Source organism: Halichoerus grypus, chromosome 4 (genome assembly GCF_964656455.1).
Source record: "Halichoerus grypus chromosome 4, mHalGry1.hap1.1, whole genome shotgun sequence".
Lineage (NCBI taxonomy): Eukaryota > Metazoa > Chordata > Mammalia > Carnivora > Phocidae > Halichoerus > Halichoerus grypus.
Genome location: NC_135715.1, coordinates 129,392,925 through 129,420,597, shown reverse-complemented (window position 1 = coordinate 129,420,597; position 27,673 = coordinate 129,392,925). Strand labels below are relative to the sequence as shown.

Sequence of the window (27,673 nt, the reverse complement as noted above, 5' to 3'; positions counted from 1 at the left end):
AAAGTGCCAACTGAGTACCAGTACCAGCTATCATCAAAAGCATTGTTTTCATTCCATGCCCACATGTCCAGCAAGAACCAGTGCTGAGCTAAAGAAGCTGGAGATGGTATTTGGAAAAGGGATGTCTTGTCTTGCTTAGTAGAAACTGTTGACTGCCCTTTCTCCAGTCTTCTGGATTATGGAGGGGCGAGGAAGGGATTTTATCACCTATAAATTTGATTGATAATATTTTGGCAGCCCAGTTTCAATAACTGGGGAGAGGACCTCAGCTTTTTATCTCATTCCTCCTACCTTGGGATATGACCTCAATTAAGTCATTAGCTTTTCTTCCATGCTGCAATTTCTTTTTCAGAGAAAAGAAGACAGTGCTAATTAAATACCAATTTTTATAGCGAATCAAATCCCAAAAAGTAATATAAGTTTATGTTCTTGTTGATGCCTGATTGATCCTTTCGAATATGTGGCCTTTGCAGTGTAATATAAACACAATAAACGTTAGCACAGATAAAGCCACATTAACCCTGAAAGCCTTTATTGGAGAGAAAGGAGGGGAAAATCCCATTTCCATTGCAGAGCTTCTTCTATGGGCGATCAGCTTGAGTCAGCTAAATGTATTTTTTAAATATCATGCCAATACTTGAGCTTAAAAAGATAAAGTCTTTGCTAATGCCATGCTAAAACCATTTCTCCTTCATGTATGTGGCAGGCAGCCGCAGTCAGCGCCTCGGAGCATTCCAGAGAACCTAGTGCCCCTGGGGGGCTCTCGGACAGCTCATCCGAAGCCTCCAAGTTGAGTTCCAAGAGTGCAAAGGAAAGAAGAAATCGGAGAAAGAAAAGAAAACAGAAAGAGCAGTCTGGTGGGGAAGAGAAAGATGAGGATGAATTCCATAAATCTGAATCTGAAGACAGCATCAGGAGGAAAGGGTTTCGCTTCTCCATAGAAGGGAATCGATTGACATATGAAAAGAGGTACTCCTCCCCACACCAGGTATGGCACCGCGGAGTTAAAGGATGCATGGATGAAAATCAGAACACTGAAGAGAGGGGGAGAATCAGATCAGATTTACGAATTGTTGTCAACTGAATTGACTGCTATGTTTATTACATTTAAACCTATTCTTTCTTCACGTAGCTATGAGAAAATTTTACTCCACGTATATATAAGTCTGTGGCTTTCTGTAGCTGGGATCCACACTGGGTTGAAAGTCAGAAGACCTGGATTCTCATCCTGATACTATCTGCTGATACCTTTTGAAACTAATGCCGTTTATTCTTTCTGCTCCTCAGCCTCTTTAATGAAAACAAAAACCGACAAAAAATGTGGATACGGGGCTGGCTGATCAATAACTTCTTTTGGTTATTTTATGTTGGTTTTTTTCCCCTAACTTTCTTATAAACCATATGTGCTTCTGAAAATATCAGGTGTGGTATACACTACCAAAAAGCACATTACTCTGAATTTCAGAAGTCTGTGCCTTACAGATGAAACAGGGATCATAATGAATGTAAAGTAATTTTAGAAAGATGGCCTAAAACTGTGAAAAGTGTTGGAATTCCTTGAAAGGAAAAAGCAGTAAGAACAAATGTGTCCTTGTGAAGGTCATGCTGCCAATGTTTATTGAATGTTGATGGTGTCCATAGTATGTGCTAAGGATGTTTCCTTTCGAACTTGAAAAATGGTGATTCAGGGTTTGGTTTTTTCGGTATCTTTAAGTTGTGATCTATCTCCGCATTCATAATCTCAAGGACTAGAAATCTCCTCTTATAAAACCAATTTAATTTGAGCACATAAAGTGAGAATGTTAATCAAAAGGAGTGAATCACATTCTCTTACGAATCCTGAAATGTCCTTCAACTTAATCTTGCAAAATTAAAAGCACATTTCAAGCGGCTATATTAATATGATTGTACTTTTTTTGGTTTCAAACTTTTAGTCTTTGTTGAGCATCCGTGGCTCCCTATTTTCTCCAAGGCGAAATAGCAGAACAAGCCTTTTCAGCTTTAGAGGGCGAGCAAAGGATGTGGGATCGGAGAATGACTTTGCTGATGATGAGCACAGCACCTTTGAGGATAACGAGAGCCGGAGAGACTCCTTGTTTGTGCCCCGACGACATGGAGAGCGGCGCAACAGTAACCTGAGTCAGACCAGTAGGTCTTCCCGGATGCTGGCAGTGTTTCCAGCGAATGGGAAGATGCACAGCACTGTGGATTGCAATGGTGTGGTTTCCTTGGTTGGTGGACCTTCAGTTCCTACATCGCCTGTTGGACAGCTTCTGCCAGAGGTGATAATAGATAAGCCAGCTACTGATGACAATGTAAGGAAGTTTTAAATAGTTCAGGCATGGCTGGCCCATTATTGCTGCACCAGCCAGTGTTTCTACAGAATGGAACCCTTTGAGAATGATTCCTGGTTGGTCAAGCTGTGAATGCACCTGCATCTTGTAATACATTTAATAGACTAACCAACTAAAACTTGAGGCCTCAACACTCTCTTGCATAACACCGAATGCATTTACTTATTAAACGTGCTAAGAATAAATTAGGCACAATAATAAATTACTGCCTCCAGTTGGTGGATTTGTTATATACCCATACTGAGCTTAGATAGCAAGACACCCTCTAAAGCTTTGGTATAAAAGTAAACGAATGATTCCTCTGTTTAAGTATAAAGGGTGTATAATAAATCTTTCCAACAGATTCTTCACTATAGCTCTGACTTATTTTAGAAGATTTTCAAGAACACTGTGCCTAAATAGATAGCTTCATTGTGATCTTAAAATTTCTAGTATTCACATTTGTCTTCCTAAAAAAAAAATGCTGATATAAGTCTTCTCAAAATGAATCTAAATGACAAGACATAAATAAATCGTTAATACAGACAGATAAAAGAATTGTCTGTACAAACATATGTTACGTGCTTGTGAATGTATATGAGGATGAGGAATTTCTGAACACATGCTGCCTCTTATTAGATGGGTAACTCACTTGGAAGTATATCAGCATGATGAGGCATGACTAAGTCAGAATTAGATGACTTATTGCTTTGGTACCCTGGATGAAACTGTTGTCCATGTAGCATGTGTGTGTTTCTCACATACAGTTTGTGTTGTCAATGACCATCTATGTCTTGTGTACAGAAAATGAGGTGGTGGCTACATGTGTTGTAATCATCTGTATTTCTTGAAAAATAAATGGCTACCTTCTCAAAATAAAATGCCTGACCATTTATATGACTTCTCAGGTTGTTAGTTTTATACTATTAGTTCAGAAATGAGGCGAACTGTTAAATATGTCTCTCAAGCGATTTATTAACTATATCAAAATGACATCACGTCTCATAAAATTACGAAAGTAGAGGGTTAAAAAACTCAGTTTTTTGCTGTATAACTAAATGGTTGACAGTTTGGATATTCCAGGTTAATGATACAATAAGTCAGCAATCTCTGTCATCACCAGCTAAATATGAAAAGTGCATGATGCATGTGTGTCATGAAATTCACTGTGTCACATTTGGTTCTTTGCTTGGCATATTGCTCAAGTTAATCATTTAATACATTAGTATTTTCTTTATAGGGAACAACCACCGAAACGGAGATGAGGAAGAGAAGGTCAAGTTCTTTCCATGTTTCCATGGACTTTCTAGAAGATCCTTCCCAAAGGCAAAGAGCAATGAGTATAGCCAGCATTTTAACAAATACAGTAGAAGGTTTGTTACACATTCCATTTTCATTCAATTATTTTCACTAAACTTATATTGTCTCACTTGAAACAAATATCTCTATTTGTAAATTGGAAACAATACATTCCTAAAGAGAATATAGTAGATCTTATTTAAGAGTTATTACTTGTTATACCTACTCATATATTCTAGGAGCTTTAAAAAAGTTACTTAAGCACAATGATAGTGAAAATCTAAAGAATGTTTTCCTGTGTGGGGCAATTCCTTGAAAATGCAGAATAAAGCAGCTCTGTTAGAGCTGCTAATCTCATTAGTCGTAGTGACCCTCTCTTCTGTTCCATTTAGCTTAGGACTTCAACATCATCCTAAATACTATCAAGATTGGAGGGGAGGAGTGGGTCGTTTCACAGAAGAAAACAAATTTAAAAGACGATTCTTGGCTCCTATAGATCCCTACCCTATCTCTTATAGGTTTAGGTTGACAGTTTAGCCAGATATTAACATAGGATTACACACAGTATCTACATTTCTGCAACTCATGTTCCTATTGAAACTTCATTTAAAAGGCCATTCACTTCAGGCCAAGTGCTGAGCCATATTATCAATGCATACGAGGAAAATACTATTCTTTGCTACCTCTGCTCTATGTGTATGTCTGATGAAATATCTTCAGGTGTCTAAAGAATAAATTCTATAGTTCTTTTTTAAGTACAAAAGAGGTTGACTCTGTAGCAAATAAAAATGTGTTGATTACTGAAAAACAAGTCTAGTGGATCTGAAATAAATATATATGTGTACAAAATATATCTTTTGGTTCTTTTTTTATTTTTAATTTAGAACTTGAAGAATCCAGACAGAAATGCCCACCCTGTTGGTATAAATTTTCCAACATATTCTTAATCTGGGACTGTTCACCATATTGGTTAAAAGTGAAACATATTGTCAACCTGGTTGTGATGGACCCATTTGTTGACCTGGCCATCACCATCTGTATTGTCTTAAATACTCTTTTCATGGCCATGGAGCACTATCCAATGACAGAACATTTCAATAATGTGCTTGCAGTAGGAAACTTGGTAAGCATATTGGAAGGTAAATGTGTTCAATCATTGAATTTTCTGTTTGAGAAACTGTTTCCATTTAATAATAGCTTAAAGCAGTCTTTCTTCCACCTTTCCTACCTCCTGGCTCCCAAAAGATGAGAATTATATCTAACTAGCTACACCCTACTTTTTGCCAACCATTATAGCCCTTAATGTCAAAGCAAAAACTGAGGAAGAGAGCAATAGGCATAGGCCTACAGTACTACTTGAAAAGTCAATATTGATATTTATAATTTTTTCAAGATACAGAAGCAATTTAAGGACATGCTTTTTGAAATGATATTGCCGCAGTTTCCCTAGCTGTAGAAGGCTTAAAAAAAAAAAAGTAGATCTTTTTATTTTGCTTAGTCATCATCATTATAAGCAAAAATTTAACAACTCAAAAATGTATTCAGCTTTTCCACTTCCAAGATCTAAGTAGGACATGTATTGTTTTATCCATCTATTCTATATCAAAACCATCAAATATTAAAAACCTTCAGTACATTTTGTGTATTATTTGATTAGTAAGGCCATTTTTGGTAAAGGTTGTCACCTAAATCCTTCTCTTCTGTGCTTAAAAAACATGAATTATTAAAGTGTTTGTCAGTTGACTCAATTTAGGAATACTAGCTTTTATTTGCTGAAAGAAAGAGGACTTTAAAGTAATGTATGTATTTTTTATATTATTTGTTTTGAGGTGTAAGATTTTTGATGGTAAAAAACAAAACATGTAGGAGCACCTGGGTGGCTCAGTCATTAAGCGTCTGCCTTCGGCTCAGGTCATGATCCCAGGGTGCTGGGATCAAGCCCCGCATCGGACTCCCTGCTCGGCGGGAAGCCTGCTTCTCCCTCTCCCACTCCCCCTGCTTGTGTTCCCTCTCTCGCTGTGTCTCTCTCTGTCAAATAAATAAATAAAATCTTAAAACAAAACAAAACAAAACAAAACATGTAAAGCATCCTGCATTGTAGTATTTACAGTTTTAAAGCACTGGTATTTATACTATGGAAGTAAATTTATTTTTTCACATGCTTAACAAATTGATAATAGTAACACACATATTATAGTAATAGATATATGCATATAATAATGATTGGATTTGAGGAAAATGGGAATACACCTATAGATAAATGAAAATGTTCATGGGCAAGATATCATGAGTACCTGTGCTGTATAAGGTCTGGAGGGACAGGCAGTTTGATGTGATGGAAGTTAAAAATAGATTTGGACCCAAATCCTAGTTTTGCCATTTTCTAGTTGTATGATACCAGGCAAGTCACTGGTAAAGTAATGTTTGTATTAACCTGCATTAGCCACTTCATAAACTTCTGTGGCAATAAAATGAAATAAAGTAGATGAGACCTTTCTTGTAAACTATAAATTACTACACAAATGTATATAGTAATAGAATCATTATGAGGAAATTAGTATAAATATTTTATTCTATGATCAAACACTAAGTCATTCTACTTTATCATTATCTGATGGAATTGAAGTAACTTTGTTTTGATCATAGGTTTTCACTGGGATCTTTACAGCAGAAATGTTTCTGAAAATTATTGCCATGGATCCTTACTATTATTTCCAAGAAGGCTGGAATATCTTTGATGGTTTTATTGTGACACTTAGCCTGGTAGAACTTGGCCTCGCCAATGTGGAAGGATTATCAGTTCTCCGTTCATTCCGACTGGTAAAAAACAAAACGAAACAGCAACAAAAACAAAACCTGTCCAACAACCAGGGTTCTTACGTAGTACTCTCATAGGTTTTACTATGCAACTACTAATATTTTTAATTTTTGTGTAACATTTGCATTGTCAAAACTATCCCTAAATGGAAAAAAAAATTATCTCCACTCATTTAGAAAAATCTTTGTTTAAAAAAAAGCATAGTCAGGTAAACTTTAATATATAACTCAGTTGCCGTTGTGACTAACTATTATTTCTAGAGATGACTACAGTTAATATTTCTGGATTGAAGGAAATATTTTTAATGAAAATATGTCGCATTTTAATAGTAACTTGAAAATATAAACAGCCCTTTGTATGGTGGATGGTAATCAGATGCAAGGTGGGCATGCAGAAAATTCCTAATTTGACCTCTGGAAAATATGCTCCTTCCCTAAATCAGAGGAGAAAAATCTGTAGGATTACTTACCATGCCCTTTGATTTACATATATGTCCTTGCAAATCAGGGAAATAATTACAGGTGTGAGAAATCTCCAAATTTTTAAATGCAGGCATCTAGCTATGTCAGTGCCCCAAAGGAGTATTAATGAATAATAAACAATTTCCTCTGCTTATAGCAGGGCTCAATATGGTGTCATTTTGCATGCTATTGATAAATGAGTATCTTTTCAACAGAGATTATTGTGATTCAGTTGTTAATATTAGTGTCAGGCCTGGTATGCCTTAGAAACACATTCACAGAGCAAATTAAAGATGGTTGGACCCCAAGTAATCTTAAAAAATTCACTCTTAGGGAAAATGATCTACATGGTTAAAATATGGATGGACAAGATTCTTCCTAGGGGGTCCAAAAATTAGCCATGAGCCTGAGAGAGTTCAAGGGCAGGGCAGATATTGTAAGAGATTCAATATTAATCATTTCTTGGTAAACCTCAATATATGTAAAGATCATAATAATATATATATATATTTTTTTTTTCCAGCTTCGAGTTTTCAAGCTGGCAAAATCTTGGCCAACATTAAATATGCTAATAAAGATCATCGGCAATTCAGTGGGGGCTCTGGGTAACCTCACCTTGGTGTTGGCCATCATTGTCTTCATTTTTGCTGTGGTCGGCATGCAGCTATTTGGTAAAAGCTACAAAGATTGTGTCTGCAAGATCTCCACCAGCTGTGAGCTCCCACGCTGGCACATGAATGACTTCTTCCACTCCTTCCTGATTGTGTTCCGCGTGCTGTGTGGAGAGTGGATAGAAACCATGTGGGACTGTATGGAGGTCGCTGGTCAAGCCATGTGCCTTACTGTCTTCATGATGGTCATGGTGATTGGAAACCTGGTGGTATGTACCCATTTAAGATATCTATTTCAGAAATAGATTAAGAGCATAATAGAATGGTGACCATTTTGTCCAAAACAAAAACTATGATTTATAATTTATAAAGTCTCTAGGCTTGGATATGCATACAGTCTCACTTTGACAACACAGCGATATAGCTATGACCCTAGAGTTTTTGTTTTTGTTTTTGTTTTTTAAAGATTTTATTTTATTTATTTGACAGAGAGAGACACAGCGAGAGAGGGAACACAAGCAGGGGGAGTGGGAGGGGGAGAAGCAGGCTTCCCGTGGAGCAGGGTGCCCTATGTGGGGCTCGATCCCAGGACCCTGGGATCATGACCTGAGCCGAAGGCAGACGCTTAATGACTGAGCCACCCAGGCACCCCGACCTTACAGTTTTTGTATTCAAATCAACTTCATCAGTCATTTCATCACATTTAGTATATGCATTTTAATAGAGTATCCTACTGAAGACAGGCCTTGAAGGATATGCTGGGAACATTTTACAAATTCAGAGAAAAGGGAGGGAGAAGTCTGAAAAAATTTTTAAAGAAAGCTTAATCTTACTTGCCAGTATAGGACTGAAGAGTGGTGTCTTTAAGTGTTCATAATGATTTTACCATTTCCTTGCCTCTTTCATGGCATATAGCGTTCAATCACTCTATGTCATATGGCAGGTGCTTTAGCCAAGCTAGGTTAATCAATTTTCTAGTGGTTCTCAGTCAAAATAAGGGTGGGCTAGTGAGGCCTGAGATTACCCAAATGGAGTAACTGGTCAATTCTTCTCTTAAGTTGGAAACATGAATTACTCTTTATAGTATAGAAAAATTTAATATATTCCAGAAGATACATGTATTAAGTGTCAGTCTTATGGAAATATTAGAGATTATTTATAAACAGTTCTCCTAATTAATCAGTAGTGGAGTATGAGAAATATAATAGGTTAAGAAAATAAGTGTCAATGCCTATGTTAAGGTACTGATTCTTATTCTGGATCATAATGATTATTTTTTAAAATTTATATCTAACTCAATATCTGTTTATCAAAAAAGGAACTATAGAATGTATTTAAGTGTGTAATTGCAAACACCAATGATTTTTAAGGTTAGAACTTTTGTGTGGTACATATTTCAATCTGTTTTCTTATAATCATACAATTTTAAACATAGCGAAACCTTAAGTTAACTCATTCAACTTCTTCATTCTGTAAGTGGGAGAATGTGAGACCAACAGAAATCATGTCTTTGCCCAAGGACATAGAGTGAGGTAGCTATTGAGCCAGATCACAAATTCAGATTACCCAACCTCTAATCACTGTGCTATGGTGTTTCTTTCTTACCTAACTGTTAGAACTTACAGTTTCCTCTACACTTAGAGGAATAAGTGATCCCAATCTGCTCTTCTTTACATTGGGGTAAAATTATAATCATGTCTGTGTTATTTTTAAGGTCCTGAACCTCTTTCTGGCCTTGCTTCTGAGCTCATTTAGTGCAGACAATCTTGCAGCCACGGATGATGATAATGAAATGAACAATCTCCAAATAGCTGTGGACAGGATGCACAAGGGAATAGCTTACGTGAAGAGAAAAATATATGAATTTATTCAACAATCCTTTGTTAGAAAACAAAAGATTTTAGATGAAATTAAACCACTTGATGACCTAAACAATAAGAAAGACAGTTGTATGTCCAATCATACAACAGAAATTGGAAAAGATCTTGACTATCTTAAAGACGTGAATGGAACCACAAGTGGAATAGGAACCGGCAGCAGTGTTGAAAAATACATTATTGATGAAAGCGATTACATGTCATTCATAAATAATCCCAGTCTTACTGTGACTGTACCAATTGCTGTCGGAGAGTCTGACTTTGAAAATTTAAACACAGAGGACTTCAGTAGTGAATCAGATCTCGAGGAAAGCAAAGAGGTAAGATTTTATAGATGTAGGTAGGTATAAATTTATATATATATACATGTATTATTGCCTATATATAAAAATATATATGTGTGTGTATCTTGCTGCCTTTGGGTAAATCAGATTTGTGGTAATGAGACGGGGAGAGAAAGAGTACAGAGATATAATGGTAGGCAGATCCTCATCTCATTTCACATGTCCACAGATAATGGATTCAGGGGGAAAAATTATAGATCATTTTTGTAAAACATTGTATAATTTTTTTCAGGATATTAATTTGAGTATTATCCCAGTTCAAATGTTGTTCATTGAAGATTTGGGTTTTACTAAAGAACCAATGGAAGCTGATTTTTTTTAAATGATTTTTATTTTTATAAAGTTGGTTCTAAAGTACTGTTAAAATAAATTTGGCAATATTTTTTTCTAGTCCGATTTTTTTTTGTCTTGAATCTTCAGATTTACATTTAATATTTGGTGAAGACTAATAGCTACCACATGCTCTGTTGAATTAAAAAAGAAACTTTTATTACAAAGACCATCCATAACAAATACTTTGTCTGCAAAAATTTTACATGATTTATACTGTTTTTGTCTGTATGGTTCAGGGCTAACAGAAAAAAACTGATCTTTTTATTAAAAAATGACTATCCACTGAACCACTGGAGGCAGTTCTATTTCTCCATATCTGTATCATTTTATATATTGGATTATCATTGCATTAATTGAAAATTTAAATATTGGGGTAATAGAAACTTTAGAGACAATGTAACGCAGCATTTCTCAAATTCTGAGTCATGACCCAGTGGGAGTTGATAAGCCAATTTATTATACCAGTAATTTTTTTAATTGTAATTAAACAGAATAGATGATACCAGAGCACATGGCGTGATGTAGGGAACACTGATGAATGAAGCTCCAGCTGCCTATGCTGAACTCAAATGCACTGCTTTCCTAATCAGAGTGCAAGCCCTGGGTCTGGGTGGCGGTGGGGGTGGGGGGGAGGGGGGGTTGCCTGAAGTGCAGAGTTCTTAAATGTGAGAAACACTGTTTCAGCCTTTGAAAGTGGTGATCATGAAAACTTCTGGACCCCAGGCAGAATGGATGGCTTCTTTTTTGGTTCCCAGAGATAGAAGGCAGAGCATAGGTAATAAACAACTCATGCTCTAGGCTCATACATCTCACATCTAGCTACTGATATGTATGCATGTCTCCTTTTATATTGTGACATGCTTGAATATGTTTGCTACAAAGTAGGCACTCAGATTAAACTTTTCCATCTCATTTAACTCTGTTTAATAGAACCATTTTGAAGGATTCTCATTATCACACTTGCTCTGATGGGAGCACACTTGAAAATATAGTTTTATTCCCCATGATCCAGACTCCATTTTTCTCTTGATTCAACCTAATAATGTGTTAGATATTGTTGGGTTTTTTTTCTTTCTTAGACATTTACCTTGTCAATTTATGTTGGGCTTCTAGGAAAGCAATTATCCGTCATCTTTTTTCACAAAAATTGCTATTGAAATGCAGTTGTATCTCAACCAGTTGAATTTTTATATTCAATACTGAAATTTCTATTCATCCCCGTTACATTTCAGTTTCTTTCATTTATTTTTTAATTAGCTTTCTGTAAATATTCTTTTATAAATTACCATATTGTCACAAATTTCCTGGTACTTTAGTTCACCATTTATTTCTTCCTTCTTCGTCAGAAATAAACCCATATAAAGTTATTTCTCCTCTTTGCTTCCTTAGTCTTATATTGTATTCTCTTCAAAGCAAGGCACAATTTATATGATGCTCTTCTTTTAGTGGAATTAAACTGATGACAGGTGCCTCAAAAGATGAAGATTCTTTATTCTAAATTAGGAATGCAGCCTATAGGGTATTAAAGTAATTTCATCATTTTGGTTCTTTCTGTTTTAGCCTTTATTCTTTTGCCTACCTTCATTTATTCAGCAGTTACCATACACCAGATATTGTACTAGATAATGGAGGATACAAATGAGCCGTAGTTTTGCATATATGTATGGTAATGATCACATGTGTGGTAATTATCATATACATATATATGCAAATATATATATACATATATATACACATACATATATAGTTGACCCTCCAACTACATGGGTTTGAACTGTGTGGGCCCATTTATACATTGATTATTTTTTTATAAGTACTGAACTGTAAATGTATTTTCTCCTCCTTATGACTTTCTTAATAACATTTCTTTTTCTCTAACTTTATTGTAAGAATATAGTATATAATATATATACAAAATATGTATATATTAATCAACTGTTTATGTTATCAGTAAAGCTTCTGGTCAACAGTAGGCTATTAGTAGCTGAGTTTTGGGGGAGCCAAAAGTTATATGTGGAGTTTTGACTGCACAGGGTGTTGGTATCCTTCACCCCTGCCTTGTTCAAGGGTCAACTGTACATATATTTGGATTTTAGAAAGATAATCCTCAACTTTTAAATATGAATTTCCATGTTGGACATACCTTTATTGACTCACAATGTTACCTACCATGGGCTCTGCTAGACCTGTTCCATTTGAATATGTTAATGTTTCCATGCTTGGATTTCAATAATGAGCCTTATCTATTATGGATCATTATTGAAATTATATCAATGCCTTGGGTTAAAGTTATATTTTTTTTTTTTTTTTTAAGATTTTATTTATTTGCGAGAGAGACAATGAGAGACAGAGAGCATGAGAGGGAGGAGGGTCAGAGGGAGAAGCAGACTCCCTGCTGAGCAGGGAGCCTGATGTGGGACTCGATCCCGGGACTCCAGGATCATGTCTGAGCCGAAGGCAGTCGCTTAACCAACTGAGCCACCCAGGCGCCCCGGGTTAAAGTTATAAATGGTCATTGTTTATTATCCATTTCCTAAGCATTTGTTTTTAGACATGAAAGCCTATAATTATAATGTTGTTCATAATAGATTTTTCTCCGGAGCCAGACATTGTGTTATATGATTCCGTTTTAGCCACATACCATATGGCCTTACCTGACTATCCGGTCCTCAATTCTCATCTCAAGAATGGGGATAAAATCACCTTCATACTTTCTGTGGAGAATTAAATGAGACAATAAATGTGAAGTAGTTAGCATAGTACCTGAGAAATTATAAATATTCAATAAATTGTCATTATTATTATTACTAATAGCATTCCCAACACTCTGTTGGCCAGTGTTTTCTTGTAAGAATTACTAGTAACATATTCCACTGTTAGTCCTTTTGTGTTGTCTGCCTTCTGCCCTCTGTAATAAATTGCTTTACAGGTTTATCTGGAAAAGTGACAGATTTTGTATTTTCTGTTTCATTTTTAAATTGTCTCATTAAATTCTTGTTATGGTAGACTCCTTTAAAAAGTTAGGAAACTTTTTTTTTCTAAAGAGCATTCCAGTCAGAAAGAATAAATATACAGAAAGCTAGAGACAGGACACAACATGATGTGTTTAGACACAGTAATAGTTTAATGTTTCTGGGATATAAAGTCACAGGAGATGAAGCTACGGGAGTATGCAAGGAGCAGACTGCCCCAGTTTCCAGAAAACGAAGAAGGGACTACAAATGAAGAGACATGTAAAAGGGAGACCTGTATTTGTTTTGCTTCCCCCATAATGTGCACACTTATGCACCACTGTCCCCCATTCCAGGACAAATTTTTCGGCTGTCTTTCTATAATTGTCCCGTGTTTTTCCCCAAATGTAGGAAAAGCATAGCATGGGTCACACTCAACACTTCTGTAAGTCCCAGCAGACCTCAACCCACAAAGTACATTCAAATAACCTAAGGAATTGTTTTTAAAACCTTATAAAGGTTTCTTGACTCATGCAGTAGTAAGAATAATGGAACAGCTAGAAATATGGGTTTCCACTGAAAATTAATAATAAGGAATGATGGCTTAGACAGATTTTGAAGAGCTTTAAAAACTGGGCAAAACTGGCAATATAAAATCATATCTCTCCAATTAGGAAACGTTTCTTTGTCTACGGCCATACCACCCTGAACGCGCCCGATCTTGTCTGATCTTGGAAGCTAAGCAGGGTCGGGCCTGGTTAGTACTTGGATGGGAGAAAATGTTTCTTTGGTTACGGATTGTATTTTATATAATTTTAGTCTTCTGAGGCCCCCACTGCAAAGTTGGGCACAAATATGTGCTCAATAACTTTTTGAGTTTTGGTTGATTTGTTTGGATAATGAGACTAAAAGTCTGGTGGCCTTAACTCTACCGTGGACAAATCACTAACTCTATATTATCCCATTTCCTAATTTGTAAAAGGAGGACAACTGTCCTCTGGTGCTTATAGGAATATTATGAGGATACAAAAGCTATTTGGAAGTTAAAAGTGCTCAAAAACATAAGGTGATAACAGCACAATTACTACTATAATTCTGTCTGCATAAATACTTTTTAAATGAATTGAGTTATTAAACTTATACCTTTTGGAATAAAAACAATATATTACTAAAATAGTTAGGAAAAAAGTACACTTATTTTTGCAATGAGTGAGCCCTAGAATGAGTAAAAATGCCATTTGGACCTTTGTAATTCAGGTCATGCTAATAAAATATCATTTGTTGAGTGCTTCCCACAGGAAAACACTGTTGGTAGGGTTTTACATGCACTGTCTCACTCAATCTTCATACCAACAGATAGATATTATTCCAATCTTTTGGATAAAGACATTGAATGCAGCGTTTAAGTAGCTTGCCACTGTCACACAAATAGTAAGGACTGATCCTGGACTAGAAGAATCTAGGCAGTTGGCAACACAGTCTATGTGTTATACAAAATCTCCTTAACAGTGCCTGAAAAAATATTTTCTTTGGCATTACTTTAAAATTAATGATATTGTTGGGGCGCCTGGGTGGCTCAGTCGTTGGGCGTCTGCCTTCGGCTCAGGTCATGATCCCAGGGTCCTGGGATCGAGCCCCGCATCGGGCTCCCTGCTCTGCGGAAAGCCTGCTTCTCCCTCTCCCACTCCCCCTGCTTGTGTTCCCTCTCTCGCTGTGTCTCTCTCTGTCAAATAAATAAATAAAATCTTTAAAAAATAAAAAATAAAATAAATAAAATAAAATTAATGATATTGTTTATTGAAGAACTAAGAATAGGGAATAGGTGTCCATTATAGAGTTGGCCTTTTTTTTTTTTTAAGATTTTTTTTATTTATCCATTTGACACAGAGAAAGAGGAATCACAAGTACTCAGAGCGGCAGGCAGAAGGAGAGGGAGAAGCAGGCTCCCCGCCGAGCAGGGAGCCTGATGCGGGGCTTGATCCCAGGACCCTGGGATGATGACCTGAGCCAAAGGCAGACGCTTAACCGACTGAGCCACCCAGGCACCCCTAGAGTTGTTCTTAACTACCAATACCTCTTCACAGGTCATAGGTTAATGGCATAGTCACAAGTGTCTGAGTCCTCTCCCTGAGTCCTGGAAGATTCTCTTCTTTCTGCACTGGCCTGCAGGTTAGACTGATCTGCTCTGAATCCCACACTGACCTATGGAGGTCTACTTCTAATTGTAGAACATTTATTCTCTTGGACTTTGGTTACTCCAAGCTATGTTTTAGGAAGATACCCTTCTGAATTTAATGCTACCTGGAAGAATCTTCCAAATCATTTGGAAGCATTTCTATAGTTGCATCCTTAGCTTATGGAGTCTTTGAGAACAGGTGAAACACTAACCAGGTCCTACTCACTTTAAGGCCACAGTGAGTACAAAATGTTTATTAAGTGAATAAATAAATGAGTAGTGAACGTTTACTTCTAGACTCTCATTTGCCCTCTCAATTATAACATCTATGTTAAAATAATATTTATTTGCTGCTTTGTGGATATTTTTCACTTAATACTTTTACCTTTACTGTATTTGGGTTAAAGAACATATGACAATTCCCAACTGAAGCATATACTGCTCAGCAGACTAAATTTACACTACCACGGAAAGGTCTACGGTGAATGCCTTATGTGGACAATGCTCAGTTTTTAAATGTACCTGAGAGCAGGGGTTAGTCCATTTCATTTACCAAAGTATAGCCCACCTTCAGCATGGTGCCTAGCATATAGTAGGTGCTCAGTAAATACCTGTTAAATAAAGAAATAAGAATAGGAAGTTTCTGGTTAATCCTGAATCAAAATGGATATGTATGAAGATTTTTGCAAATATCCCAATTCATGAACACCATGATAACGTAATTTTCCCCACTGAAAAGCATCCCACTGGGGATATTAAAAATCTCGGGGAGATAGGTGTGTATGCCCCCACTGTTCTCTCTGTATGGTCTCTTCACAAATTCTCATGGTCTCTGATGTAGCCACTGCTGCCTCCATCCCGTATCCCACTTTCTCCTTCAGAAGCCCTTCCCACAAACTTACATAAATGGAGAAGACTTCCATCCTAAAATAAAATAAAATCATGGAAATTTTAAACGTTCCTTTGATCTCATCTCTTCCTTAAGTTTCTGTCCTTGAATTCATTGCCAATCTTCTTTAAAAGATAAAGTAGATTATACTCAGTGTCTTCCCATTTTCCACTGCTCAGTCACCTTCAAACATCTTCTTTCTGGTTTCTTCCCCTACCTTTCTCTCTGTCAAAAATCACTGATGTTCTCTTATTTGCCAAGTTCAGTGACCCTATCTCACTTGATTGTCTGCAGTATTTCCTAATTCTTTAAGCTCTGTCATTCCCTGGCTTCCAAAAAGCCAGGCTACTTTCCTCCCAACCATAAAAGCTCTCAAATGGCTTATGAGAAGCCCGGATTCATCCTCAACTTCTCTAATTGGAAGGCCCTCATCAAATTTACTGCTAAATCCTGTGGATTTTATCTCCTAAATCCATCTCCAATCTTGACCTCCCACTTCCTGTCCTATTATTTCTTCTGTATCACTAGAATTACCCTCTGAAACACATTTCCTAGGGAGGAAAAAAAGCAGTCTTAAATATATCATGAGCAATTGGACAGCCTTGATCAGACTCATTTCATCAGTCTAATTCCCCATGACTCAGCTCAGTTCTAGTCACACGGTTCCATGAAGTTTCTGTCCTTGGACTCCATCATTTCTTGTTAGAAATTACCTTCTTCTCCTTGCCATTCTCTGTAAAATCTAACAAAACAAAATGACCTTGAATCAATGTTCAAGACTTTGTCCATGTATTCACTCCACAAAAATATATTGTTGCTCTGTTGCTCACTATATCAAACAACTCTTAATTCTGGAAAGCCCTCTGAATTTCCCCCAACTAGAACTACTAGCTGCATACAATGAAAGGTTTGCATTGCACTCTATTTCTCTGTTGTATATCTGTCTATCCTACTTACTAATCTTGTGGGCAACTCGAGAATAAGAACTGTAGTCATACATATCTTTGTACTTCTAGTAACTTCCACAGTACCTGGCACAAATGAGGTGCTGGATCGGTGTTAATTGGCATCATGTAAGTTAATGACATGTTTCATGTTATCAGTCATACCTTCTGAAAGTATACAAATGAATAAATCGATCAAGACTATTCCTAAGTCAAATTAAGTAAACAGTTTGCTTTTGGATGCAGCTTCTCTCTGGGGAGGGGGCAGGGAGGAGAGAAGAAGGAGGAGAAAAGAAAACACTCAGAATTTTCATATAATTGCCTCACAGATGTTCATGGAGCTCTTTGTAGAGTGCCATCTGGACATTGGTTGGGTGTGTCCCTTCCAGCTCTTGTCTATTTCCTTATCCTGAGCTACAGTTTCTCAGGGCCATGATCTGTATGAGATGGCAACTATTCTCTGTGACGAGTGCTACCATCTAACCAGTGGCTACCCAAACTCCTTCTTCCTTACATCTGATTGATTACCAGGTACCACCAGCTCCGATGCATCTTTATGTACTCTGCATCTCCACCAGCTCCACACAATGGCAGACCTCCATCGTCTCTCAGATTTAACTGCTGCAATCCTCACAAATGTTCCCTCTCCCTAGTCTAGTCTCTACATAGTAAGTGGTCTTTCTAAAAGGCAGATCTGGTTGTAGCTCACCTCTCTTTCTAACCTTTCAGGAGTTGCCCCTTGCTTACAGTCTATACTACTTAACATGGCCCACGAGTCCCTGCAAAAAATGACCGTTATGGACCTTTCTAGCCTCACATAGTAGTAATCTCCACCTCTCCCCATCCAAGTACACTGACTGATCTTTTATTTCCTAAAACTCCCCATGCTTTGTCAGGTTCTGATCCTTATGCCTGTTCTTTCCATCTAGAATACTCTTACGCCATCCTCTTCCCCTGCCTCAACCCCACCCAACTCATCCTTCTGGTGCCAATGTTACTTTCTTCTACCCTCCCTTCTTAGACTGAGTTAGGTGGTGCTTTCAAGATACCCTATACTAACTCAATTACAGTGTGTGACAATTGTTTGCTCCTCTGTATCTTCCATCTGATTGTGAATGCATGAGGGCAGGTATTAGGTCTATTATATTCTCTATTTCCTTTTCCAGGTCCTAATCTTGTTGTGCATGATCTGATATTTTTGGTAGTTGAAAAGGTCAAATATTAGCAATTGCACATATTACAACTATATAATATTGTTATGAAACTTATTACCATTTATCAGGTAAGCACATGGCAAGCATTTTCCATGTGTTATCTTGTTTGATCCTTATAACAATCATGTGACATAAGGACCATTTTACAAATTAGAAACTAAAGCTTAAGGAGGTGAAGATAATTGCTAAAATCCATAAAACCACTAATTGTGATTCAAACCCAAGCTTGTCTGATTCAAAACAGAACTCTTAACCCTTTCATTATAGTTACACAGTTCCTCCAGTCAGTAAACACTTATTAAATATTCGTTAAATATGTTATCATTTATCATGAAAACTGAATGTCAAAAGAACACTAGAGACTCTATGCCCTTTCAACAAAATGAATTTAACAATGAAAAATACTCATTTGATTTACAACTTTGATTTCTAGCTTGGGAATTATAAATGCAATTTTGCAGACCTTTTTTGGTGTTTCTAAGTTATTTGCATTACAATAATTTTCTGTTGGTTCAATATATGTTGAGATGTTCTATTTCCTTTATATCTAATCATCAATACAAAATTCATGTTTGACATACTTTAAAGCAGAATTCAGAGTATATTAGAGCTATATTCCTCCACTTTCCCTTCTGCCTTGGTGAAGTGTTTGATTAACACTGGATTTTACAATTGATAAGAACAAGTTAATATTTAGTAAATATGAATAATGCACTGAAGACTTCCCTTCCAACCCACAACTTGATGAAGAAATCATCTGGGTTTTAGGGATGATGTGGGAATTAATGAGTTAATATTTGACTTTTCCAGCTACTCTGTGGAAATGCTAAATCTCAGTACAGTGTATTTTTCTTTGATATTGTTTGTTGACATACTTTGATAGGGGTCATTTAAATTTTCAATATGCTAGTGTACACTAGAAATATTTACTAATGCCTAATGTACACAATAAAATATTAATACTAATATTTTTGATGTTGTAGAGCATCTCATTTATATATAATTTAAGATGGATATGTATTTAAGTATATATAACAACATAAAATGCCCACTTTTAAAATAATACATGCCTAGCTTTAAAAATAAGTATTTTGGGGGCTCCTGGGTGGCTTAGTCAGATGAGTATCTGACTCTTGATTTCACTCAGGACATGATTTCAGGGCCGTGAGATGCAGCCCTGCATTGGGCTCTGAGCTCACCTCAGAGTCTGCTTGACATTCTCTCTCTCCCTTTACCCCCCACCTCCGACCCCCTGTGTGCACACACTCTCTCTCTCTCAAATAAATAAATAAATCTTTAAAAATAAGTATTTTTTCAAAAATAAAAAAATATATATACACATATACATACACACACATATTCTGTATCCTTTTGACCCTTGAATTTGAGATTTATATTTTAATAAATTTATCACTTATTATAAATTGAACTATTAAACCCTATAAATAAGCTTCCTGTAGCAAACGAAGTCTAAAATAAAAACATAAACATTGTAACATCAGGTCAGGCAACAAGAAAAAACCATTTAATCATTTACTCTTAAAAAATATTGTGGAGTATTTTATTTGCTATGCTTTGTTTTGCTTCACCCTCAAGGTCAAAATCATTTGCTATCGTAGAAAACATTTTTTAAAAGCAGGAATGTTACATAAATCCACTGAGGAGGAAAAATGCTTTTACCATCAGTGTTGTAGTTATTAAGTGGTTATTGAATGCCCTGGTGTACAAGACAAAGTGGATGCTTTAGATATGATGTGATCCCTGCGTTCTCTCAGCTCACTTATTAAGTCAGCCTGCAGAAAATATATGATCAGTACAGGTCAATGTAGAATTTAGCTTGAGAGTCATGTGTGAAAATATACATATTTTCAAATGAACTAGCTCATTGGTAAATTAAAGTTTGATTAATGGCTTAAATATGAAAATCATTTTTAAAATAATCTATACTCAAAAACTAACTGTGAGAACCAAATGCTTTATTATTTGGATAGTGAATTTCAAAGTAAGATTAAATTTTAATTTAAAAACAAAAAAGGAAGAATTAATTGGCCTTATTTTTTTTTAAAGATTTTATTTACTTATTTGAGAGACAGAGTGAAAGAGAGAGCATAGGAGCAGGGGGAGAGGGGAGGGAGGGGAGGGAGAAGCAGACATGGGGCTAGATCCCAGGACCCTGGGATCATGACCTGAGCGAAAGGTAGTCACTTAACCGACTGAGCCACCTAGGTGCCCCGCCTTATTGGTTTTTATTATTATTTTTTCTTTTTTTAAAATTATTATTAACATATAATGTATTATTTGTTTCAGGGGTACCGGTCTGTGATTCATCAGTCTTACACAATTCACAGCACTCACCATAGCATATATCCTCCCCAATGTCCATCACCCAACCACCCCATCCCTCCCCCACCCCCCCTCCACACCAGCAACCCTCAGTTTGTTTACTGAGATTGTCTCTTATGGTTTGTCTCCCCCTCTGGTTTCGTCTTGTTTCATTTTTTCCTCCCTTCCTCTATGATCCTCTGTCTTGTTTCTCAAATTCCTCATATCAGTGAGATCATATGATACTTGTCTTTCTCTGATTGACTTATTTCGCTTAGCATAATATCCTCTAGTTCCATCCACGTCACTGCAAATGACAAGATTTCATTTTTTGATAACTGCATAATATTCCATTATATATATATATATATATTTTATATATATATATATATTATATATATATATCACATCTCTATCCATTCATCTGTTGATGGACATCTAGGCTCTTTCCATGGTTTGGCTATTGTGGACATTGCTGCTACAAACATTGGGGTGCACGTGCCCCTTCGGATCCCTACATTTGTATCTTTGGGGTAAATACTAAGTAGTGCAATTTCTGGGTCGAGGGTAGCTCTATTTTCAACTTTATGAGGAACCTCCATAATGTTTTCCAGAGTGGCTGCACCAGCTTGCATTCCCACCAACAGTGTAGGAGGGTTCTCCTTTCTCCGCATCCTCGCCAACATCTGTTGTTTACTGACTTGTTAATTTTAGCCATTGTGACTGGTGTGAGGTGGTATCTCATTGAGGTTTGATTTGTATTTCCCTGATGCCAAGCGATGTTGAGCACTTTCTCATGTGTCTGTTGGTCATTTGGATGTCTTCTTTCCAGAATTGTCTGTTCGGGTCTTCTGCCCATTTCTTGATTGGGGTATTTGTTTTTTGGGTGTTGAGTTTGATAAGTTCTTTCTTGATTTTGGATACTAGCCCTTTATCTGATATGTCATTTGCAAATATCTTCTCCCATTCTGTCGGTTGACTTTTGGTTTTGTTGACTGTTTCTTTTGCTGTGCAAAAGCTTTTTATCTTGATGAAGTCCCAATAGTTCATTTTTGCCCTTGCTTCCCTTGCCTTTGGCGATGTGTCTAGGAAGAAGTTGCTGTGGCTGAGGTCGAAGAGGTTGTTGCCTGTGTTCTCCTCAAGGATTTTGATGGATTCCTGCCTCACATTGAGGTCTTTCATCCATTTTGAGTCAATTTTTGTGTGTGGTGTAAGGAAATGGTTCAGTTTCATTCTTCTGCATGTGGCTGCCCAATTTTCCCAACACTATTTGTTGAAGAGACTGTCTTTTTTCCATTGGACATTCTTTCCTGCTTTGTCGAAGATTATTGACCATACAGTTGAGGGTCTATTTCTAGGCTCTCTATTCTATTCCATTGATCTATGTGTCTTTTTGTGTCTGTTTTTGTGCCAGTACCATACTGTCTTGATGATTACAGCTTTGTAATAGAGCTTGAAGTCCAGAATTGTGATGTCACCAGCTTTGCTTTGCTTTTTCAATATTCCTCTGTCTATTCGGGGTCTTTTCTTGTTCCATACAAATTTTAGGATTATTTGTTCCATTTCTTTGAAAAAAAAAGTTGATGGTATTTTGGTAGGGATTGCATTAAATGCTCTAGGTAGCATAGACATTTTCACAGTATTTATTCTATCAATCCATGAGCATGGAACGTTTTTTCATTTCTTTGTGTCTTCCTCAATTTCTTTCATGAGTATTCTATAGCTGTCTGGGTATAGATCCTTTGCCTCTTTGGATAGATTTATTCCTATAGTTTTGGATGCAATTGTAAATGGGATCAACTCCTTAATTTCTCTTTCTTCTGTTTTGTTGTTGTTGTATAGAAATGCAACTGATTTCTGTGCATTGATTTTATATCCTGCCACTTTACTGAATTCTTGTATGAGTTCTAGCAGTTTTGGGGGGGGCGGAATCTTTTGGGTTTTCCACATGAAGTATCATATCATCTGCAAAGAGTGAGAGTTTGACTTCTTCTTTGCTGATTTGGATGCCTTTTATTTCTTTTTGTTGTCTGATTGCTGAGGCTAGGACTTGAGTACTATGTTGAATAGCCGTGGTGATAGTGAACATCCCTGCCATGTTCCTGACCTTAGGGGGAAAGCTCTCAGTTTTTCCCCATTGAGAATGATATTCGCTGTGGGTTTTTCATAGATGGCTTTTATGATATCCCTACACTGTGAAGAGTTTTAATCAAGAAAGGATGCTGTACTTTGTCAAAAGCTTTTTCTGCATCTCTTGAGAGTATCATATGGTTCTTGTTCTTTCTTTTATTAATGTATTGTATCACATTGATTGATTTGCGGATGTTGAACCAACCTTGCAGCCCAGGAATAAGTCCCACTTGGTAGTGGTGAATAATCCTTTTAATATACTGTTGGATCCTATTGGCTAGTATTTTGGTGAGAATTTTTGTATCCATGTTCATCAGGGATATTGTCTGTAGTTCTCCTTTTTGATGGGGTCTTTGTCTGATTTTGGGATCAAGGTAATGCTGGCCTCATAAAATGAGTTTGGAAGTTTTCCTTCCATTTCTATTTTTTGGAACAGTTTCAGAAGAATAGGTATTAATTCTTGAAATGTTTGGTAGAATTCCCCTGGGAAGCCATCTGGCCCTAGGCTCTTGTTTATTGGGAGATTCCTTAGTGGTTATGGGTCTGTTCAGGTTTTTTCTATTTCTTCCATGTTAAGTTTTGGTAGTTTATACATCTCTAGGAATGCATCCATTTCTTCCAGATTGTCTAATTTGCTGGCATATAGTTGCTCATAATATGTTCTTATAATTGTTTGTATTTCTTTGGTGTTGGTTGTGATCTCTCCTCTTCCATTCATGATTTTATTTATTTGGGTCCTTTCTCTTTTCTTTTTGGTAAGTCTGGCCAGGGGTTTATCAATCTTATTAATTCTTTCAAAGAACCAGCTCCTAGTTTTGTTGATCTGTTCAAATGTTCTTTTGGTTTCTATTTCATTGATTTCTGCTGCTCTGATTTTATTATTTCTCTTCTCCTGCTGGGCTTAAGCTTTATTTCCTTATTGGTTTTTAAATCGACAAAAGTAGTACTTGTTTGAGAATGTTCTAGTTTCACTGTTATCCAATTTTTTTAGTATTTTATTAGAGATGGATTTTTGCCACACATCTAAAAATCTTTGCCTTCCCTCTTTGAGTAATTGTGTTATTATTCCAGTGAAATAAAGAATTTGGATACATATCATCTTAGATTTCAACAATGAAAAATATAAGGATATATTGATAAAAATACATAAAAATGGTTGTGAGTGTTTTAATACCATTCTCTTAGCTTCTGATAAAACAAAACAAAAAAATTAAAGAGGGACACTGATAATTTGAATAATGTAAGTAATAAAAGTAAATGTCATGGATGTATATATTATCTCATAATTTATACATGCAGAAAATTCATATTTTCAAGTGTCCATGTATATATTTATATAAATTAACAATATACTGGATAGCAAAGTAAACCTCAATAAATTCAAAATAGAAGATATCATATAGGGTTATTATCTAATCACAATACAGGTAAGCTAGAAGTCAATAGTAAAATGAAAAAGTTCTAACCATTTGAAAATTAAGAAATTCCCTCCTAAATAAATATTGGGTTAAGGAGAAAATAAAATATATAAATAGCCATTTGGAAAATAAGAACATTTTCTGTCAGAATCTGTGGAATAGGACCAAGCAGTATTGAACATGACAAAAAAACTTAGTTTGAGAAATTGGAAATTAAACAAAATGAAGGGAATATAAGTAGAGAAATTAATGACTTGTCAATGTAGCAGATGATATTAGGATAGCAGGTGGTTCTTAGAAAAGAAAACCAATAAAATACACAGACTTTGGTATGGTTGGCAAGATCCTAAGATGACCCCAAAAACTCTTACCCTTGTGTAATCCCCACTCCTGGGCGCAGTGGAAACCTGTGACTATGATGAGATATCATCCTGTGATTATGTTATGTTTATGGCCCAAGGGAGATTATCTGGGGTGTGCCTGACCCAATCAGAGGAACCCTTTCAGAGTAGTTTTCTCCCACTGGTCACATAAGAGTAATTGAGAGAGAGATGCTCTGGCTAGCTCAGAGGAAAGACTGCCTATGGGGGCCTATGGGGCAAGGAACTGTGGTGGCCTCCACTTATTGAATGGTTCAAGGCCATGAGCTAGCAGGACAGCAGGAACTTCCTCTTAGAACTGCAAGTAAATTCACTCTGCCCTTAGCCCATAAGGTTGGTGAATCCTGAGCCTTGGATGAGAACTGCATTCCCAGCCAACACCTTAACTTTATCCCAGTGAGACCCTGAGTACAGAATCTGACTGTGTAGTACCAGACTTCTGACCTACAGAAACTGTGAGATGATAAATTGGAATTGTTTTAAGATGCTAAATTTGTGGCGATTTGATACACAGCAGTAGAGAACTAATTTATTTGGCAAATATTACATGTTACGGAAACAAATGACTCTCTGTTTATAAAGTGCAAGTGCAATTGCGGTTTGATAAGAACACAAACCCTCCAGTAGAAAAATAGGCAAAAGACAGGGACAATTGACAGAAGAAAAAAACATAATTGAAATGAATCTTAAGAATGATTAACCTTAATTTTAATAAATTAATATTAAAGTAACCATAAAGTACTTTGTACATTTCACTTTGGTCAATAAAAAAGAAAAAAAAATGCAGCAAAGGAAAAGAAAAAAAGCCCAGATAAATAATGCATTATGCTGATGAAGGGTTTCTATGAGACAGAGACTTAACACGAATCTCAGAATATAGTATCTCCCAATAAATGTTTAGTGATTAAATGAATATTGCACATAGCGCTGGTACAGAAATTAACTTAAAATTATTAACTTTAAATAAAATTAACCTAAAAAAATATGTGAGTGGTTTCTCTGTTTCCAAGGTGGGAGTAGCTATTACTTTCTTCTCTTACCCTTGGTCAGAGATGATCAGGGATTTTTCTAGATACAGACCCAGCCCCTCTGACTCATCTGTGCACACACAGCAGCCGTACCCACCCTGAGCTTCTATTGCCTTATCTCTTCCTGAGTCCAGGTTTGTCCCTGCATTGCCTTCTTATCATTTTCTTTTTTTTTTTTTAAAGATTTTATTTATTTATTTGAGAGAGAGAATGAGAGAGAGCACATGAGAGGGGGGAGGGTCAGAGGGAGAAGCAGACTCCCTGCCGAGCAGGGAGCCCGATGCGGGACTCGATCCAGGGACTCCAGGATCATGACCTGAGCCGAAGGCAGTCGCTTAACCAACTGAGCCACCCAGGCGCCCCAACCTTCTTATCATTTTCAACATCACATCTCTCTTGTATCATTTCAAATCCTAAGACTATGAGTTGTAGAATGTTACAACGAGAACTTGCTTGGTTGGCCTACACCTTCTTCCTAAGGGTTAAAGTCTACGTCTCCACAGAACATAGGTTGGAAACCTCTCTTCTGTAATAAACAATATTACACTAGATGTTAACTAAAATTTGAATGAAAACTTGAAACAGACAAGGAAAAACAACCAAAATTTCCCTGTGAGTTGAAGTAATGCTATATAACAAAGGGTTTTATTATTGCTTTCACATAAGTTACTATTGTGACATTTGCTTTATAACAAGTATATAATTAGTTTCACAGAATTACTGTAAACAAACAAAAATTAAATAGAACTCATGTCTACAGCTACCAAAAAGCTAGCTTGTTGCAGCTGATGAAATAATTTCCATGAAGATACTGAATATTTATATTATATAAAATGCCATAATGAGTTTGTGGTGTGAACAGATGTCTTTGTTTTTTGTTTTTCACTTCAAGATCGAATTATAGATTCTCTTCACCTGTTAGACTAAACTTGCTATTTTTTCAATGGATTATTTTCAGTTTTAAATTGATGGAAAAGTTATAAGTGTGTCAATACACTGTTTCAGAAACGGTGTGATTGCACAGAAGACAGAGCATGGACTTTGGGCTCAGGAGTAATTCTCTCAAATATTGGCTTTCTCACTTACTGGTTATATGATGTTAGACAAAGTATATAACCTGTCTGAGCCTTAGCTCCCTTAGCTGTAAAATGAGAACAATTATACTAACTTTCCTTCCCCCTCACCCTCCCTCTGGGGCTCCTCTAATTCAGTGGTTTGCTTAGTACCAGTTCCTGATGGCCATTTGTAACTTCATAGCATAACAATTTGATTTCATACTAACATTGTGAGTAACGGAAAAGGAGATAACACAGAAAATTTCCTTATCTCCTTTTCTTATTCAATCCGTCTTTCCCTCAAACTTAAAATCTCTTTGCTTCAAGGGGAATCCAAAATCAGTTCATTGCACCAGTTCTTTCTTTCTAGACTATTAGTTACTGAAATTGAAGTGACTTACTTTTTATGTCCATCTCATGAACAGAAACTGAATGGAAGCAGTAGTAGTTCCTCTGAAGGCAGCACTGTAGACATTGGGGCACCTGCGGAAGAGCAGCCTGTGGTGGAACCTGAGGAAACCCTTGAACCTGAAGCCTGTTTCACTGAAGGTAAGAAAATGACCTCTATGTTAATCTTCCATTTAGAGAGTGCCGTTTTTTTTGTTTTGTTTTGTTTTGTTTTGTTTTAGTTGTTGATCACCCAAGATGGACCATTCATAATAGAATAGAAACTTTAGTAGATCTATTTCAATTTCCTCCAATATGCTAACAGTTTTAAAATCTATTGTTATTTTTGGTGAATTCTGCCCATTATGTGTAAAAGATCACAAACATGGAGAAAACTATTTTTAACGTAATCAAAACTAGTAATTTATATTTTTTAAATAAAATGGTGATTTCACAAGGAGTGGCATCTTAAACAGTAATCAAAATTCTCATACACAGAATTTGCCTTAAGAATAACTTTCTGACTACTAAAGTTAAATGACTTGCAAATGCTAAACTGTGATTTTTTAACAAAATCATCATTTTCCAAAGCTTACTGGACAAAGCAGGAAATAAGCACAGCCCATATCCGATACCTGAACGGTACCTAGTTGAGCCTGGTACAATATGGACAACAGTTTTAAGAGCTTTGTTTTTCCCATGA

At 36.3% G+C, this 27,673-nt stretch overlaps 1 protein-coding gene across 7 annotated transcripts in view; it reads left to right on the top strand.

The window, feature by feature from the left end:
• LOC118534495 (sodium channel protein type 1 subunit alpha) overlaps nt 1–27,673 on the top strand; it is a 144,255-nt gene that overhangs the window by 89,258 nt on the left and 27,324 nt on the right. For 5 of the 7 annotated variants that reach the window (XM_078070931.1, XM_078070935.1, XM_078070933.1 and 2 more), the window contains exons 11-18: nt 707–988; nt 1,935–2,315; nt 3,574–3,706; nt 4,517–4,755; nt 6,279–6,452; nt 7,435–7,791; nt 9,237–9,719; nt 27,009–27,132. In XM_078070931.1, the coding sequence (XP_077927057.1) occupies nt 707–988; nt 1,935–2,315; nt 3,574–3,706; nt 4,517–4,755; nt 6,279–6,452; nt 7,435–7,791; nt 9,237–9,719; nt 27,009–27,132 (2,173 nt within the window). The remainder of the gene's footprint in view (nt 1–706; nt 989–1,934; nt 2,316–3,573; nt 3,707–4,516; nt 4,756–6,278; nt 6,453–7,434; nt 7,792–9,236; nt 9,720–27,008; nt 27,133–27,673) is intronic. The other 2 variants (XM_078070937.1, XM_078070936.1) reach the window with 2 other exon arrangements.